The following is an 18,730-nucleotide window of genomic DNA, read 5'->3' as shown; positions in this document are numbered from 1 at the left end:
CGTCGTCTTGAGGAACTGGGTGTGGGGGCCCCTTGATAGCCTCATCTGGCAAGGACTAGGACAATGCTGGTGCCGCAGGGACCTCTACTTCCATTGGTCCATCAGTTTGCTCCCCTGGGTCCTCCTGGACCTGTGGGGTCTTACACAGTGAAGTCTTGAGCACTGGAGGGGAACGGGATACCGAGGCCACTGGCCAGACCAAGGCTCCCGATGCCGACCGGGCAGCCTCAGAGGGTTGGGTGAACCCCCAAGGGTTCCACGGGTACCATGGCCCCAGCCACTGCACCTGGGGCCATGGGAAAGGTTTCGGTGCTGATGCTGTAGGTGGCACCGCAGGTACTGGGGTTTGTCCCGCGGTTAGGGAACCTCGCTCCATGCCGGAAGTATAAACAGAGCGGTTGGTACCAGGTGACCAGGATCGGATGGAGTGGCGGCTCTTGTCCGACCGGGGCCGATCACTGTGTCCCGAAGCTGACCTGTCCGAGCAAGATGGGCATCTTGGTCGGGATCTCGGAGACCGACCACGTTCAGCAGATCTGCGTCGGAGATCCAGTGATCCATGCCTCAGGCTACTCGACCGGTACCGGGACATCAAATGGGACCAGGAGCTAATATGGGTCGACTGCCAGGAGGATCTTCCCGAGTAGGACGACCTACTGTTAGGAAATGGGCAATGATGGCCCAGCGATCTGCGATCTCTGATCCTCAATCGGTCCCATGATCGGTACTGGGCCCTTGTAGACTGTTGGGGCTGGACCTGGAGTTCTTGCTGGGTGGTGGGTGCCTCAAAAGGTCTGCACCAATCTACCGGCGAGGTACACCTCGAGTCCCTCAATTGGTGACCAAAGAGGACTCCGCTGAGCCTGTCTCTCTAGTCCTGAGGTGTGATGGCTTCAGGCAGGCGAGTGATGGCGAGACGTCCCTCTCAATGGGGAATGGTGCTGCTGAGGCAGGGACACATGCATAGGCCCCAGCATGGGTTTTCTCTGAGACCAGGGTACCGCTGGAGCCAGCGTGGATGGCACCGGGAGCACCAGTATCTCCTGAGCTGCTTGAAGGACTTCGGGTATCGATGGCACCTGAAGCTGGCCGGGGCCTGCGCTGCTATCCGGAGTCGCAGGTCAAATATGGGATGGGCTGCACCACTCGACATGAGCAGGGGCCCAACCGAAGCTGCCCGGAATGGGTCGTAGCTCACCCACAGCCCTCTCCTTTCCTTTACGAGAGGTAGGAGATCTTCCCCTCATGGTCTTTTTCGGCTTCTTGACCGGAGCCGTGGAGGGGGACTGATGCCGGCTCGTGGACAGCACCAGCGGAGCACTGCAGACAGAGGCTGCGGTGCTCGGTGCGGAGTCAGACTGCTGCTCTGGTGCTGGAGTGAGTGCCGACTCCATTAGGAGCGCTTTCAGATGGATATCGTGTTCCTTCTTCATCTTAGGTTTAAAGGACTTGCAGATACGGCACTTGTCACTTATATGCCCTTTGCCTAAGCACCTTAGGCAGCTGGTATGAGGATCTCTGACAGGCATTGGCCGTTTGCAACGATCGCAGGACTTAAAGCCTGGGGACTGGGGCATGCCCTATCCCCTGGCTGAGTCCCGTTTGGGAATAACAAAGCATTTGAGAACTACTACTAAGGGTAACTAAGAAATTACTAACTATATACAACTATATTACAAATTTTCAAAGTTCGCAAGAACAGAGAATGAAACAACGCTAGCCAAAGCAGCAGACATTCCAGTACAGTCACTGGCAGCAAGAAGGACCTGAGGGCGGGGGGAACCAGTGGCGTCACTTATACCGTGCCATGCTGGTGCCACTCCAGAGGGCGCCAGAGCCGTTCCCCTATGGATATTGCTGAAGGAAAAACTTCCAGCACTGGTGCATGTGGCAAGCACAAACACCTAATATAGAATGGACCTAATATGGAATTGACATGAGCAAGCACTCAAAGAAGAACTGTCCAAGGTGGAGGTATCAATAGAGTAAGTTTTGGAACAAATTGATAAATTAAACAGTAATAAGTCACCAGCACCAGATGTGATTCACCAAAGAGTTCTGAAGGAACTCAAACATGAAATTACAGAACTACTAACTGTGGTATGTAACCTATCACTTAAATCAGCCTCTGTACCAGATGACTAGAGGACAGCTAATGCAACACCGATTTTTTAAAAAGTCTCCAGAGGTGATCTTTATAACTACAGGCCGGTAAGCCTAACTTCAGTACCAGGCAAACTTGTTGAAACTATAGTAAATAACAGAATTATCAGACACATAAATAAACATGATTTGTTGGGGGAAGAGTCAACACAGCTTTTTAAAAAGGAAAACATGCATCACCAATCTATTAAAATTATTTGATGGTGTCAACAACATAAGGCAAGGGTGTTCCAGTTGGAGTCTGGTTTTGAAGTTTTCGAAGTTTTTTTCAAAAACAGACTCCCATAAGAAACTGCAGAACTGGAATTAATTTGCAAACTGGACACCATCAAATTAGGCCTGAATAAAAACTGGGAGTGGATGGGTCATCACAAGAACTAAAAAAACTAATTTTCCCATGCTAATTTGCCCCTACCGTTACCCACACCTTCTTGTTAACTGTTTGAAATGAGCCACCCTGATTACCACTACAAAAGTGATTTTTCATCCTGTTAATAATAGCCCACTTTAATTGAATTGTCTCCATCCCCCACTTGGTAAGGCAACTACATCTTTCCATGTACTGCTATATATATCTTCCTACTGTATTTTCCACTCCATGCATTTGATGAAGTGGGTTTTAGCCCACAAAAGCTTACGCCCAAATAAATGTGTTAGTCTATAAGGTGCCACAAGTACTCCTCATTGTTTTTGCTGATACAGACTAACACGGCTACCACTCTGAAACCAGTGGATATAGTGTACTTGGGCTTTCAGAAAGTCTTTGGCAAGGTCCCTCACCAAAGGTTCTTAATAGATCAGTAACTGGTTAAAAGATAGAAAACACAGGGTAGGAATAAAGGTTAGAAATAAATGGTCAATTTTCACAGTGAAGAAATGTAAATAGAGGTGTCCCGCAGGGATCTGTACTGAGAGCAGTGCTGTTCAACATATTGATAAAGGAACTGGAAAAATGGGTAAGCAGTGAGGTGGCAAAGTTTGCATACGATACAAAACTACTCAAGATAGTTAAGTCCAAAGAAGACCATGCAGAGCTACTAAGGGAGCTCACACAGTTGGGTGACTGGGCAACAAAATAGCAGATGAAATTCAGTGTTGATAAATGCAAAGTAATGCACACTGGAAAACATAATCCTGACTACACATACAAAATGAGATCTAAATAACTAAATAACCACGCAAGGAAGAGCTCTTGGAGTCGTTGTGGTTAGTTCTTTGAAAACATTCACTCAGTGTGCAGCGGCAGCCAAGAAAGCTAACAGAATGTTAGGAACCATTAGGAAAGGGATAGATAATAAGACAGTAAATATCATAACGACACTATCTAAGTCCATGGTACTCCCACACTTTGAATACTGCATGCAGTTCTTTTGCCCCATTTGAAAAAAGATATGTTAAATTGGAATATGACAGAAAAGGGCAACAAAAACAATTAGGGGGATAGAACAACTTCCGTTATGAGGAGAGATTAAAAAGACAGGGACTGTTGAGCATGGAAAAGAGTTAGGTAAGGGTAGATATGACAGAGGTCTATAAAATCATGAATAGTGTGGAGAAAGTGAATAAGGAAGTGTTATTTACTCATTGACATAACGCAAGAACCAGGGGTCACCCCATGAAATTAATAGGCAGCAGGTTGAAAACAAACAAAAGGAAGTACTTCTTCACATGACATACAGTCAACCTGTGGAACTTGTTGCAAGTGGATGGTGTGAAGATCAGAAGATTAGCTAGGTTTTAAAAAGAATTAGATAAGTTCCTGGAGGATAGGTCCTTCAGTGGCTATTAGCCAATCCCATGCTCTTGGTGTCCCTAAGCCTCTGACTGCCAAATGCTTGGACTGGGTCACTTTATAATTGCCCTGTTCTGTTCACTCCCTCTGAAGCACCTGGCATTGGTCACTGTTTGAAGAAAGGATACTGGGCTAGATGGACCACTGGTCTGACCAATATGGCCATTCTTATGTTCTTATTTTAATTACCCTTCACTATTTGTACTGTGTGCAACAGCAAGTGAAATGGTGTTAAAATGACTGAATATACAACAAAATATGGTTCCTAGTAGCATGTCCAATGTTTAACTAGGTTAGAAATGAGTAGATAATGTATTTCTTTTAATTTTAATTTAATGTATTTTGCTAAACATATATGCTAAATATTTAAAACTTATTGTATTGATAATGCTCTGTTGCCATAAATGTTAATATAATACTGTATTTTATAATACATGCAAAAATACACATAAAATATTTTATAGAAATAGACAGAACATGTACCTTTGAAATATAAGACAAGGATAATTTCAAAGGGTAGGCTATACTTTTCCAGCATGAGGAACACACAAGGCAGCTTATATGCTCAGTGAAGTAAGGGTGAGTCCTGTAGACTCCTGTGGGTTAATTTTTGGCATTATCTTCATGGATATCAAGGCAAATCAAACAACAAGCCAAATCAACCCTCTCATGGAAAAGTTCTTGGGAGAAGGCTGTGGAGGAGGAAGAACTTCCCCTCGTGGAGTGCCCTTCACGTTCTTGTCAGGATACAGGGGTTGCCTCCCCATTGTGGAAGAAGAAAAAGGCAATCTGGTCCCCAAGACCCTTCAAATCCTCTGAGAGCCACTCAGATGTTTAGAATGGGATGGTTTCCGAGGGCTAATCTAAAAACAAAACCCAGGCATCCTCCACAAACTAGCAAAGGGAAAGAGATTTGGGTATTAAGAATGATTTTCAGATGTCAAGGCAATTAAGTGAACTTCCTGTTTTCTTCTCACCATGGGTGTTGTAAGGAAAAGGAATTAATTCTATTCAGCAAAATCATTATTATTCATGCTATTTCAAAAAACTGTGGATATTAACCCTAATATAAACAATTATTTTAGTGTCATAGCTCAGTGGCATGTGTTTAGGAAGGCACGTGTTTGTAGCATGTGTTTCTTTTATCCCCTGGAATGAGTAGGTTACAAAGTGAGTCAGAAGCTATACATTTTGTTAGTTTAAGACAGGAATTTCAATCATTTGAAACTCAGTCTGAAACACATGAATGGAAGAGACCTTCTTTCCTGCCCCTGTCAATACCTTGAAAATGTAAGGCTATAGTTTCCTTGTTAGGTTAATTTTGGGAGGGACAGAGAGTGGGGTGGGACGAGCAGGGGAAATTGCTATATTGGCCCATTCTGTTAAAGTCAATGGGAGTTTTCCAGTTGACTGAGGTGAGAACAGGATTGAGCAAATACATTTGGATTAATAAAAATACTTGGATTATATTTCCTGGGACTGCACAGAATGGAGACAAATTTTAGAGCCCTTTGGCCAAAGTGCTAGTGATACAATGTCATAAACATACAGCTAAAGGTAGCATAAAATCCCTCTTTACCTGTAAAGGGTTAAGAACCTCAGATAACCTGGTTGGCACCTAACCAAAAGGACCAATAAGGGGAGAAAATACTTTCAAATCTGTGGGCGAAGGTTTTTGTTTTCATGTTCCTTTGCTCTCTTCGAGTCAGCGAGGAGCCAGGGCAGGGAAAATACATTTCCCTAAGCCATATCTGAACTAAGCATCTAATATTACAGAAATAGTAAATAATAGTAAGGAAATACATTAGATTATTTTTTGTTTCAACTTGTGAATTTTGCCTGTGCTAAAAGGGAAGTTTATCCCTGTTTTTGTAACTTTAAAGTTTTGCCCAGAGAGGAAATCCTCTGTGTTTAGAATCTTTTTGTTACCCTGTAAAGTTATCTTCCATCCTGATTTTACAGAGGTGATTCTTTTATCTTTTTTTAAATAAACTTCTTTTAAGAACCCAGGGGATTTGATCTGTGCTCACTTTGTAACCAAGTGGTTAGGATATTATTCTCAAGCCTCCCCAGGAAAGGGGGTGTAGGAGCTTGGGGGGATATTTTGGGGGAGGTAGGGCTCCAAGTGGCCCTCCCTGAATGTTTGTTTAAATCACTTGGTGATGGCAGCGATACTAAGGGCAAGGAAGGAATTTGTGCCGTGGGGAAGTTTTTAACCTAAGCTGGTAGAAATAAGCTTAGGAGGTCTTTCATGTGGGTCCCCACATCTGTACCCTAGAGTTTAGAGTGGGGAGGGAACTCTGACATGCAACCTAGGGGATTCACAGGTGGTGCAATGCTAACTTTTGTGCTCCTCCAATCCTGAGTGGCTGTTTCCAGGGTTGCACCCCCAAAATACCTTACAGTAGCCTAAAAGCTATTCTGTGTCATGCAAGCAGCCAGTTAGCTGAAGCATTGAATTGGCAGCAGGGGACTGGCAGGGTTGTAGGAAGACATGGTCACATCCCCGTTTCTGTAGCCACACCCCTCACTTGCGGCACAGTGGAAGATGATGTAAGAGAGCCTTTGCACCAGCCTATACTACTAAGAGATCACACACAGGGGCAATCCTCCCAGGGCTAGTTAAATTGGCTTTAAAGGTAGCATGGTGCAAAGCAGATACAACACATCCCAGGATCCATTCTCCAGTCCCATAGTAAGGCTGATGTTTCACTGTTGCAGCCAAAGTAATAACAGAATGGCTACTGAAACCACTAGGAACAGCACTGGACATTTAAAAGGTAAGAATTCTAACATTCTATGAATGGTCTAAGTAGGTAGGTTACTTCTGTACTGAGCTTTTATCAGACTCACAAAAAACATATATCTACCTTTCCTGGCTGGATTTCCTCTAAGGGCCAAATTCTCTCTCAATAACACCAATGTCAACTGGCACAATGGCCACTGATTTCAGCAGAATTCCAGCCCTCCAGGTTTATATTTGTGTAACTAACATCAAAGTCTCTCACTTCTTCAAAGATCCCTCTAACATGGACAGGACTTCCAGAACCAGCAATAGGAACAGATGGGAATGGAGACAGCCTTCAGCAATAGAGGGCAAAAAGCCTTCAAAATATGGCTGAAGACGGATTTAAGTGCTGCAAAGACCTGGGTGACTTTCACCCACTGACTTCTATGGGAGTTCATTCACTGAAGGATTAATTAACCGCACCTAAGAGTCATTAAGCCCTTGAACCAGGAAAAAACCCTGAGAAGACTTTTTATGTTTTGATTACACTGAGGTCAAGAAGCTAGGTTCCGATATTTTTAAAGAGAAGAGAGATTTTCTAATTTTAATTTAAAATAATGTGCAGAGTTTTGCCCTACTTAAGATTAGTTTGGGTCCCGCTTCTTCTTCTCTATCACAATGCAACTGTCTGAAGCCACCGCTGGGTACTTCATGATCAAAAATCTGCTCAGTATGTCTGCCTCTTACTCAAGTAACTGCACATCTTCTGTTGTGTAAGTTTTATCTGACATGAATGGGTTCTCCAAATGAATGTCATTTCATTCACCAGTTTTAATTACTTTTTAACTTTAGTTTCCCACTGCTTTATATTTTAGCATATCAGAAGCTTCAAGTCTTGGATGAAGAAATTCCATTTAAAACTTTAATTTACATAGATAGGTACAGGAAAAATAAATATGGAAATGCATGACTGAAAAAAAAAATACAGCATGGCTTAATTGCTGTAATACTGTAAACCACCATTCAGCTAAATGCTGAAGCCTGGGCAAAGCGATGCTTCAGAAAATTACTTCACACGACAAATAATGTAGAAGAACAAGAGAGATATAGATCTCTTGACAAAGAAATGAGCACGTAGGAACTAATCAAATTGCAGAAATTCTTATAGTCAAGCTGTCAAATCTGAACAATTAGAGGAACTCTTCTTTAGGCCAGCTGTTTCTCATAACCTGATTTAATCAAAAGTACTCTGAATTTGCGTAATTTCTCCAAAGGGTTAGCAATGAGAACGCTTTGCCATTTTCTAACTTTTTCTTGCATTATGAAAATGTTTTTATTGAGTGCCTCTTGACAGTGCTAAACAATACATTTTCCTCCAACTATACGTAGAACTCTGAAATCTCAGCCTCATCAGTAAAATTAAATATACTCTCATAAGCCATTGGAATAGCACCTTCCTACATCAAGTCCACATAGGGGTGAGGAACAGAACCCTCAGCTAAAAACTATAACAATATCCATGGAGTACATGGTATGGGGGAGGTAGGGTAGACATTGCCCACTTATGTGTTATTTTAGGCTAGCTGATATATGGATTTACTGGCCATTTCCCTGCCATTCCTTTGGCCTGCCAACAGCTCACTCTTAGCTCTGCAGCAGTATGTCCTGTAGCAGTGAAAAGGGCCTGTGGAATGCTCCTTCCCAGCCTCTCCCAATGTTTCACTCATTTCATTTGGTGGGAATTTTGCAGCTGCCCTGGAGGGGGTGGAGACTGCAGGATGCATCACAAGATTTCACTCAAAAACAAGGGCTGAAATCAAAGCAATCCAGAAAGACTAGCAGCACTTACTGGTATGTGGTTGGACTGACATTGATGCGACGCGGATGACTTCCTGACTCAAACTTGCTTGCCAGAGTGACGTTGTTTCCAAAGAGACAATAACGTGGCATTCTCACACCAACAACTCCAGTCAGAACTGATCCTGAATGAATTCCTATCCTCATCTGGGGAAAAAAACAACAACAAAATAACTCAACAACCTGTGTTAGTAACTTCTGTAGCTCTATCCATTGCTAATGTAGTCAGAGGGCTTTTACAGTGCTCGCCCAGGTCATTCCCAAGAGCCAATTTAAACAGATGATAAACTGCGGGGAAAACAGCAGGCTCTTCCCATGCAATACAGACAGAATTAAAAAGTAAAGGGGATGAATGCACCTTTGCAATATAACTACATCTAGAAAGATAAGACTTTTTAATCGGTAAATGTCAATTTTGCTGCGTTCACGCACACACACACACACCAACGAAAATATTTCTGTTGATGATAATATAAATTTACAGATAGATGAAGAAAGAAAAATGCTGCTTGAGACCCTATCAAAGTTTTATTTAAGGATACTTACTTTGTGTATTTTGACATATGATGTTGACAGTTTGTGTTTTTAACAATTCTAAAGCATTAACTTTTTGAATCTCAATGTCTACTGTTATTAATTATTGTCTGACACTCCCATTGTCTAACTCACCCATAATTTCCCATGTCTGTGAAAATTTAAAATAGACAAAAATTGAAAAAATGCTTTAAAATAAACTTTGATATTATCCATCGAAATTATATATATAAAATTCTGCCAAGCCTAAGTATAATTTACATATGCAGGGGATTACTGATATGAAAAAAATAACCACTTACAGGACACTGTAGGGGAAAGATCTCAATATTGATACAAAAATTATATTTACTCTATAACACTTTTTTAAGGTAGTTACAAACTTGTTTCTGCCTTTATTGACACTAAGATATAGCTACAAGTATGTAATAGCCTGGATGCTTGAAAATATAACAGTACATATTACATTTAGCTAGTTATGTTACCAAGCATATAGCCAATCAAAGACATTCCAGGAGGTTTCTGTTTTCTGTCCCCCAGGACAAGCAAGTAACTCCTTCTTAGCCATAAGGATTTTTATTGCCCCTAAGTGCTGTACAAATTCAGAAAAGCTGGATTTTAAAGTATACCTTGCTTTAACTTTGTACTACTTTCTGTTCTGCCATGTTTTAAAGATGAACTTATTATTGAAATTTGTGCTTTGAACAAAAGATCCAATAGACGTTTACTTGCTATAACAAGACTGTAACCATGTAAAACATTCGACTTTTAGGAAGAGACCTGATTGCAGAAGGAGTGAAGGAATTTATTATCGATACATCCAAGTCATAAAATGAGCCTATATCACAATCGCCACCCTTTTCTTTTCAATGGAAAATCCCTGCTTGTGTCTTTTAAAGCTTAAGGAAAAACGTATGTGGTTGGAAATATTTTACTGCTTTTGTTTAGTTCTTAAATATTGAAATGGCAAAAATCTTTGTGAAATGCAGATCTGCAAATAAAGTTAATTAAATGCAAAGCTCCTGACACAGCTCCTAATATCACTGTTATGTAAATGGTAAAATGCTTTATGTACAAATAGAGCAAAGCCATTTGATGCTATAACTAGTTATTAACATAAGAAGTCATTTGAGTAAAGAAATGCTTATATTAATTGGGAAATTAGTTATCTGGCAATGCTTCAGCAATCCCTTATCAAAGTTTATGAAGACAAGAACCACCTCTTCAAAGATTGATAGAAAGAAAAGACAATACCTTCTTTGATGGCCATTGAAGCTTAAGTATCAGAGGGGTAGCCGTGTTAGTCTGAATCTGTAAAAAGCAACAGAGGGTCCTCTGTTGCTTTTTACAGATTCAGACTAACACGGCTACCCAGGACCCTCTGTTGCATTGAAGCTTAAAGACTCCAAGAATTTAATTTAAAAAGGCCATTTTGAGAGCTGACGTTTATAAAGAGAACAGGAATGTTTGGACTCATTTGAAACACAATTTCTACTCCTTTTAAATCCTGATGGAACTAAAGGGATATCTCAGAAAACTGACTGAATAAAAAAAAAAAGATGAAAACTAACTTTAAAATGTATCTGATGCTTTCCCACCACAAGAACAACAAAAGCAGTTAAAAGAAATTTTATATATTCATTAGGCAAACTGCACATGCGGGAGCTGAGGGTGTCACCTAACCCAAACCTCAACAGCATGAAGCCAATGAAAGGGTGACAGCAACCGACTTTGAATTTAAACAAGCCTGAAAGAGATGTGTTTTCCTAATTTCATGGAAAGGAAGGAAGAGAGTATAAAACCCTGAAATGAGAATTCCCCACCAAATCCCCTCTGCTACCTTGCTTATACACAAGTGCTCCACAACTCATCCTGCCCATCTCTACAAGAAGCTGTCACAGATAGATATGAAAGGACAGATAGATATGAGAGGACTCAAGAGGAAACCAACCCACGGAAAAGCTCCCCAAGACTTCAATATGGATTGGTTAACTAAGACACTGCCAAGTGATTAGATTTAAACTCTTGTAATGATTTTATTAAGATATGAAATTGCTGTTGTAATTTAAAATGCTAACAGTTCTTCAGTTAGACACCAAGTGGTTAGACCACATATCTGAAGACAGGGGCTAAACATTGTAAACAGAGAAATTGTGGGATTTAATTGGATTTTAAGATAGCCCATTTATGAATACTGCATATCTTAAAGCAGCTCCTTAAATAGCTTCTTCTAAGTAATTGATTTAAATATTTCCTTCACTATCCTATGATTTAGTTGAGATTGCTTACCTTGCCCAATTATGAACTCTGTGGTTATTCTTAATAACCAATAGGATTCACTTTTCCCTAAACAAAATTATTTTGCTCATCTATAAGCCTTCTCAGTTATCTAAGGATATAATAAGTTTGGCTTCATGATAATTTGGGAAAATAAGACCTTGGTCTCAACTTACCAAATGAATTGGCCCACCAAGGCAGTTTCACTCTCAGAGGTGTAATCTCTGCCAGAAGTACTCCATCGAGACACATATAGAAGGGATTGAAATGGAAGTAACCAGTTTATCATCTGTGTTCTGTCATCTGTGTTTTGTTTAATGTTTTCTTTCCTTTACTTTATTTCATAATTAGATAGCCATGGTTAATAATTATGATTATTTTGCTTGGTCTTGATTATGGTGTGTGCTAAAGTATGTAAAAGAATCACTGTGACTAAAATAATGGAAGTCACACACCTGAGTTGGCAGTAAGAGAAACAACTAGTCAGAGCTGGCTTTTCTTGTTTCTCTAGACTAGATATTTGTAGTCATTTTAAAAATCAAATTACTTGGCATCAAACAATTAAAATGACCCTTTCTACCCCATAAATGGATGACATGACCAGGAACAATGGTGACGGGGCCATAAAAGTACCTTGAAGGATACTTTTTGCCACCAGAGTTAGCACATACCTTAAAATAACTTCTTTAAATTAGTGAGAAGAGGAGTGAAGTGTAATGAATGAATGTGGTATTCGTATTCTTCATTTCAGTTTTCCTCCACAACCTCAAGGCAGCTTTTATCACTTTGTCAAACTGAGAGATGGCAAACATGAAGATGCTGAAGATTGAGACAGTGGTGCTTTTAAAATCATCTTACCACCAGGATGTTCAGGAGGCACAAATCCCTGACAAACTAAAGAAACCATATCTGTTCTAACAGCCATTCCCTTGTAACTGTCTGGGATGTAGAGATTTCATTGGGATATAATGTGTGGAGGCACCATCCAAGCCCCTTTCAAAGCGAATAATCAAACAGAAGAGATTTATTTTGAACATATTTTGACAACTAACTGTGCTGGCCAAGAAAATCAGCTTCACAAATAGGGAACTCTCTCTCTCTCTCTCTGTTTTTTAACTCGCTCTATAAAAAAAATCAAAAGCAGATAGTTGTATTTACATCTGGAGAGGTTACTCTTGTGCAACAAAATCTAAATAGCCCTTGTGCACAAAATAATAGGCAGGTAATAAATAACAGCTGTTAAAATAGCCACCACAGTGGATCTGAGCTGGGCTCAAACTGGTGACCTTGCAGTAGAAGTCTCCATATCCTATTATTAAATCCCTTGATTCATCTAGTTTACAGTTATTATCCCCTCATCCCTTCAATCACTAGTTTTTTATATCAAGGAAAATATCATATGCAGAGCATAAATATAAACTGGAATGACTGCATCACTAAGCCTATACACACAACGAATAATTGTTGACATTTCTTAGTGTTACTACACATCCTAACATTTTATTAACCTGTTTACCTGTTCACATGTTTGTGAAGCTCTGAGAAATGATAGGTGAAGAGCATCCTACGTTATTTCACAGCCTACATTTCTCCACATGTGTCCATATTTTTTCCATGCAAACACACATGCTCTTGGTTTGGTTCCTTAGCTACAGACCACAAAATGACTTCCTGAATAAATATAATATTATACCCATTGTGTACTAAGCCTATGCCTAACAAACACACATGGCACTGATTCTAGATTCACTGAACAATTCTAAACCATCCCCACAAGCACTGCAATGTTCACAATAATGCTGTCAATTACAGGCTAGGACAAAACCATTCTGTAAGTAAATAGCACTTTCCTTCAATTAAGCTTTCAACCCTTTTGGTACAGTTTTCAAGGCAACTATTGAATTCACTCAAGTACCTTTAAGCTACGTGGTTGGAGTATGCCCACAAACTTGCTTAAGAACACCATCTGTGACTTCTCATTTCATATTTTATTTCAAAAATATTATTGGGTATGTAGCTTTACCATTTTTGTTACAGCATATGTTTCAACTATGTTGTCTGTTTCTGATCAAGAGACAGATCCTGCAGCCAAGACCCACACAAATAGTCCTTATGCATACAAATAGCACATACAATTGTTGCTGGAGTAATGACTATTCACATCAATGAAAGTCACCAGACTTGCCCTCAGTAAACTCATTAGAGGCAGTGATATCTCCATCTTTGTATAGCATCAAGGATGCTGTCAGTTCTCAATAAGTAATAAGTAAGCCCTTTTATGATGTCTTGTTATTGTGGGATGAAAGGGGTGAGGTGAAGGATTAGTTGCTTTGTGCCCAGTTTTAAGAGAATGGAATTGCACTCCTAGTGCTACCTACTTAATCCACTGCTATTTTGTGCGTTTAATACAGGTTCGCAAACAAAACTACTTATTGTAGTTTTGTTTGTCTGCACCCTCAGTACATTCAATTACATGCTAAAGCTAGGTTGAAACTAATAGAAGAAATGGTTACATACTGTAACAGTGAGTCTTCGAAATGTGATGCAAACATGTATTCCACTTAGGTGCGTGCCTGGCCAGCGCACAGGAGCTGGAGAATTTTGCCTAGCAGTACCTGTAGAGGGGCGGCGCTCACGCCTCATGGCCAGAGCTCCTCCCCTGGCTATATGAGGTGGCAATGTTCTGACCTCTCTCGGTTCCTTCACACCAAAACACTTAGAGACTAGATTCCAATGTAGAGGGGCTGGAGGGTGTGTCATGGAATAGACATCTGCATCACATCTCGAAGAACCACAGTTACAGTAAGTAACCATTTCTTCTTCAAGTAGATGCGGCTGTATATTCCTCTTAAGTGACTCACAAGCAATACTCACAGGAGGTGCGGCTTGGAGTCTATTTAAACAAGGTCTGCAGGACAGCCCTTCTAAAGGATTTTTTTTCTCAGTTTGAGCAAAGGGCAGTAAAAAGTTGGAAAGAGATCTATGTTTTAATATCTTTTAATGTGTCTTCCCTCTAATAAAGTGGAGGTTCATTGTTTATTTCAAAAGAAGCAGTCACATTAAACATGGGAAGTAGAAAATGTTAATAGGATGCATAGAAAATAATAGAGTCCTGATTAATAGAGTAATTCCATTAAGCTCATGGATGAAATCCTTCATATAACAAGGCTTTCACAGTTTGAAAGAATGAATCATCAAAAAACATTCTACCCACTTTAAATATGTAAATGATTATGCATTCATCATATGCAAATATTACATACAAGGTTTGACACTTGAAACTGGCCCATATCATGTAAGGAAGAGTTTTCAAGCCCATACTTAATACCTGGTATTAGGTAAAATAACCATTATTCAATGTGAAATGTATTAATTTAATAAACATTTACTATTTCTATTGTGGAAGCCCAAAGAGGCCCCAATCAGAATCAAGGCCTCACTGTGCTAGGTGATAGACAAACATACAGGAAGACTGTCCCTCACATTGTTTGCCCTGAAGAGCTTACAATCTGGGATGACAAGCAATATACGAAAGGGCTGTGAGGGATACATCCAAAACATGCAATATTTATTTATACACCTCTACCTCGATATAATGCTGTCCCCAGGAGCCAAAAAAAATCTTACCGCATTATAGGTGAAACCACGTTATATCGAACTTGCTTTGATCCACCGGAGTGCGCAGCCCCCCCCCCCGGAGCACTGCTTTACCATGTTATATCCGAATTGGTGTTATATCGGGTCGTGTTATATCGGGGTAGAGGTGTATATTATACAAGTTTATAAACAGAGGCTTTTATTGAACAGAATAAATACATGCACTTCAACTATGCTGACTGCTCCTCAACCTACTCTTAATTAGCTGGCTAATTACTTGTGAGCATCACGTAAGCAGGTCTGAAGGATGGATTTGAATGATGAGAAGGGTAGGGGCATACAGATAGATTTGGAGAACGCAACCCCAGGCATGAGTGGCAACTTGGAAGAAGGTGAGAAGATGGTTGTGGAAGAAGTCAAAGTTCAAAGCTCCCACAGTTGAGGGAGAAATGGATGGATGGACAATGGTAGCATCCTTTGGCAAAGGTGGGGAAGGCCATGTGGTGAGACAAGAGTGGATGTATAAGGAGAGGCAGATCTATGATGGACTTTGAAGATGACTACAAGATACTTGAACTGGATGCACTGGAAAATGGGGAGTGATGTGAGCTGCACAACAGGCACTGAAAGTGACCTTAGCAGCAGTGGTTTGAATGGAGTGGAGAGGAGGTGATGTAGGTGTCAAAGAGGGCAAACAAAAGTAGTTTGGCATGATCAATATAGAATATGAGGATGGCCTGGACAGACCTTTGGTTGTGTGCATAGAAAGAATAGGTAGGATTTCCAAAACTTTAGAGAAGAAGGAGTGGCAGCATTTGGATGTGACCTGTATATGTGGGACAAAGCAAATGGAGGAGTCAAAGATGATACTGGTTATTGGCGTGAGGGACAGAAGGATGGGGCGGGGTGTTAACAGTGACAGAGAAGGCAGACTGGGGAAGAAAGCTAAAAAGTACAGCTTTGGTCTTGTTCAAGTATAATTTGATGGTGAAATATCCAAAAAGTGATATCAAAGAGAGAAGTTGAGAGATAGGACTGGACTGAGGGAGGCAGACAGAATGGAGAGGGAGACACTCAGCAAATGGAAACTACTGTTGGATTTGCTTTCTTGAATTACTAAACCCTAGAAGATTAAAATATTACACTGACTTGGAAGCACAATTCCAGAATTGCTCACAGCCATCTTTATTCACTCCATGTTTTTATTCCATTGCTGTAAAGTTTCATCACCTTCCAATGCCAGAGACAACAGCTCTGTGCTTTCAAGAGGGGTCTGTTGTATCTGACTTGAAAGTGGATCCTACGCTGAGAATTCACAAGCACCCCCAATTTACATCATTTTAAAAGAGAGCTATAAATATTTCATTAAATGTATTTGTATACTAAATGAGTGCAGCTGTAAGCATGCATGAACTCAATTCCACCATTGCGAACTGATTCCTTAATAGCTTTCTTTCCTAATCACATTACTTCCACACCAGGCATGATCCAGTTAATTGCTTAAAATTCAAAGCTCCTGAGGATTGTGTCTTTTGGACCCCTGCTGAAAAATTCAATCTCCCCACATAAATATTGAAGAAAACACTCCAACATGAAAATGCAAATGGAAAAATAATGCTTCTATAAAATGCTGTGCTCTCCAGTAAGAGGACATAATTAGCAGTATTTGTCTATTTGAGCACTTTTTAAAAAAAATCTCTAGGAAACTTATTTCTTGAACAATACAGTGCTGTAGATTAAATGTCACCTACATGCAACCTGTGTTTTCCAGCTGAACTCCAGCCATTGTACTGTATGACTTAAAATTGCTTTCCTTATTGTTCAGAGCCCATAACCAGTGCTCAAATTGTAAACATTTCTCAGAGGAAAATTAATTATTTATTAATCATGGTTATTAAAACCATTTATGTATCTCCCACAGATTTACACAGTGCTTTGCAAACATAGATAAAGCATGCTGCCTATTCCAAAGGGTTTACCATCTACTGTAAACAGGCCAAGGCATCACAGACAAGAAATTCGACAGAACAGTTCAGGGAGGAGTAGGGAAAGAAGAGAAAGAGCCATGAGGGACTGCTTGAAGAGGTAGGTTTTAAGAAGGGATGAGAGTAGGGGCTTCTGATGGATGGGAAGACTTCAGAGCTATATAGGGGGTGAAACGGAGGCTAGGGGAAAGAGCCTGGGAGGAGTACGGTTTCTCCTTGTCCTACAGTAGATGCATTTCACCTCAGTAGCAGTTCCATTTCAGTAGAGGGGAAAGGGATTGTGTGTACAGCAATTTCTATATTAATTTGTGATGCATTTGGGGATCCCTTAGGATAAAAGGCACTATATAAATAAAACGTAAGATATTCTGTTCTCACATATCCACGGCAGCTACATGTAAATCTCAGTGCAGTATTACAATTTCGACATTAAGTGCATGAAATGTCCTACACTGAAACATCTATTTGAAACATTTATTAACACAAGACAATATCCACAAAGCACAGCACTATAAAATCAGGGCCTCAAAAACTGTTGAATCAAATGTATATTTCTGCTCCTTTACAGAGCCATAGCTTGATGGGATTGACAGTTGTGCCCTGACGCATGCTTTAGTGTGTGGGTTATCCATATTCTTAGATGAATTTATAAACATCACGGTGTCGTTCTGAAAAGGGACATATGACAGTACAGCTCATATGGGATTGTTGCCAAGGAACAAACACGTTTACAGAGAAATTCAGCCTGAATTTCACAAGATGGTCTATGGAATCAAACCGTAGGATACATTTTGTCTGCATTCTGAATGGCATTTAGAGAGAGAAACTCTTGACTTTTTCTAATGAAAAACATCTAGTCTTTTTCTGCAAGGGTTAGAGTTCTTGTATCTTGTCCTACGGTTGAGTGACATACAAAAGTCAACATAAAGCACTCAAATTACAATAATACACTGACAACAATTAAATTTCCTGTGATCAAAATCACCATATTAATCCATTTAACTAGCCGGTTGCTCTATCGGGTTATTATATGATTTTTGCAAAAAAAGATAAGCAATTATTTATAATCAATATCATGCAAGCCAAACAAATGGCACATGCCACACCCAGACTGCAGTCTTCTGGTCTGTATATAATGTCACACTAAACAGTGCTGAATGCAGAATGAGGATTTATTAAACTATTCTGCTGAAGGCAGCCTCAACCATTTCTTATGGCAATGGTGGAACAACATAAAATAAACATTCAATGGCCAGAGAAGATTTTACTGCCTAGCTTTTCCCCTTAAAAGGCTTCCGCCTATGTAGTAGAAAATTATGTCTGTAGTTGCAAGGTGGATGTTCAAGGGCAGTGTTGAGTATGGTCATTCAAGATGAGAGGCAACACACACTGAAGTCAATAGAAAGATTCCCATTGGCCTTAATCATCATTAGTTCAGGCACAAAGGGGAAGTGGCTCATTTAGGCCTGATTCACACCCTGAACTCTGTAGTGTTGCACAGAGTGTATATCAGGACAAAATGTGGTCATCTCTGAGTAAACACCTGACCTGAGAACGATTTAGGACCATATGGTGTCCTTGAGCCACATGGCAAAACCCCATTAACATCAATGGGAATGCCTGATGGAAGGCAAAATATCTTCTGAAACCTCTCCCCAGAGCCATGAACCCCCAAAGAACAGACATTGATGCTAATGTGCTTTTCATAAGGTTCATCTCGTCTCTCACACACAAATAATAATACCTCTAATTGCTGACACTGCATTAAATCAAAAACAATTATTTCATTGTTTCCTT

At 40.3% G+C, this 18,730-nt stretch overlaps 1 protein-coding gene across 2 annotated transcripts in view; it reads right to left on the bottom strand.

Moving 5' to 3' along the window:
- The window catches only part of GUCY1A2 (guanylate cyclase 1 soluble subunit alpha 2), a 327,535-nt gene that overhangs the window by 68,748 nt on the left and 240,057 nt on the right, over positions 1-18,730 (bottom strand). For both annotated transcript variants that reach the window (XM_065581517.1, XM_005289980.5), the window contains exon 7: positions 8,533-8,687. In XM_065581517.1, coding sequence (XP_065437589.1) covers positions 8,533-8,687 — 155 coding nt within the window. The remainder of the gene's footprint in view (positions 1-8,532; positions 8,688-18,730) is intronic.

The sequence above is a fragment of the Chrysemys picta genome, chromosome 1, assembly GCF_011386835.1.
Source record: "Chrysemys picta bellii isolate R12L10 chromosome 1, ASM1138683v2, whole genome shotgun sequence".
In the NCBI taxonomy this organism is placed as follows: domain Eukaryota; kingdom Metazoa; phylum Chordata; order Testudines; family Emydidae; genus Chrysemys; species Chrysemys picta.
The sequence above is the reverse complement of the archived record's forward strand: the minus strand, read 5'-3'. Positions and strand labels throughout refer to the sequence as shown.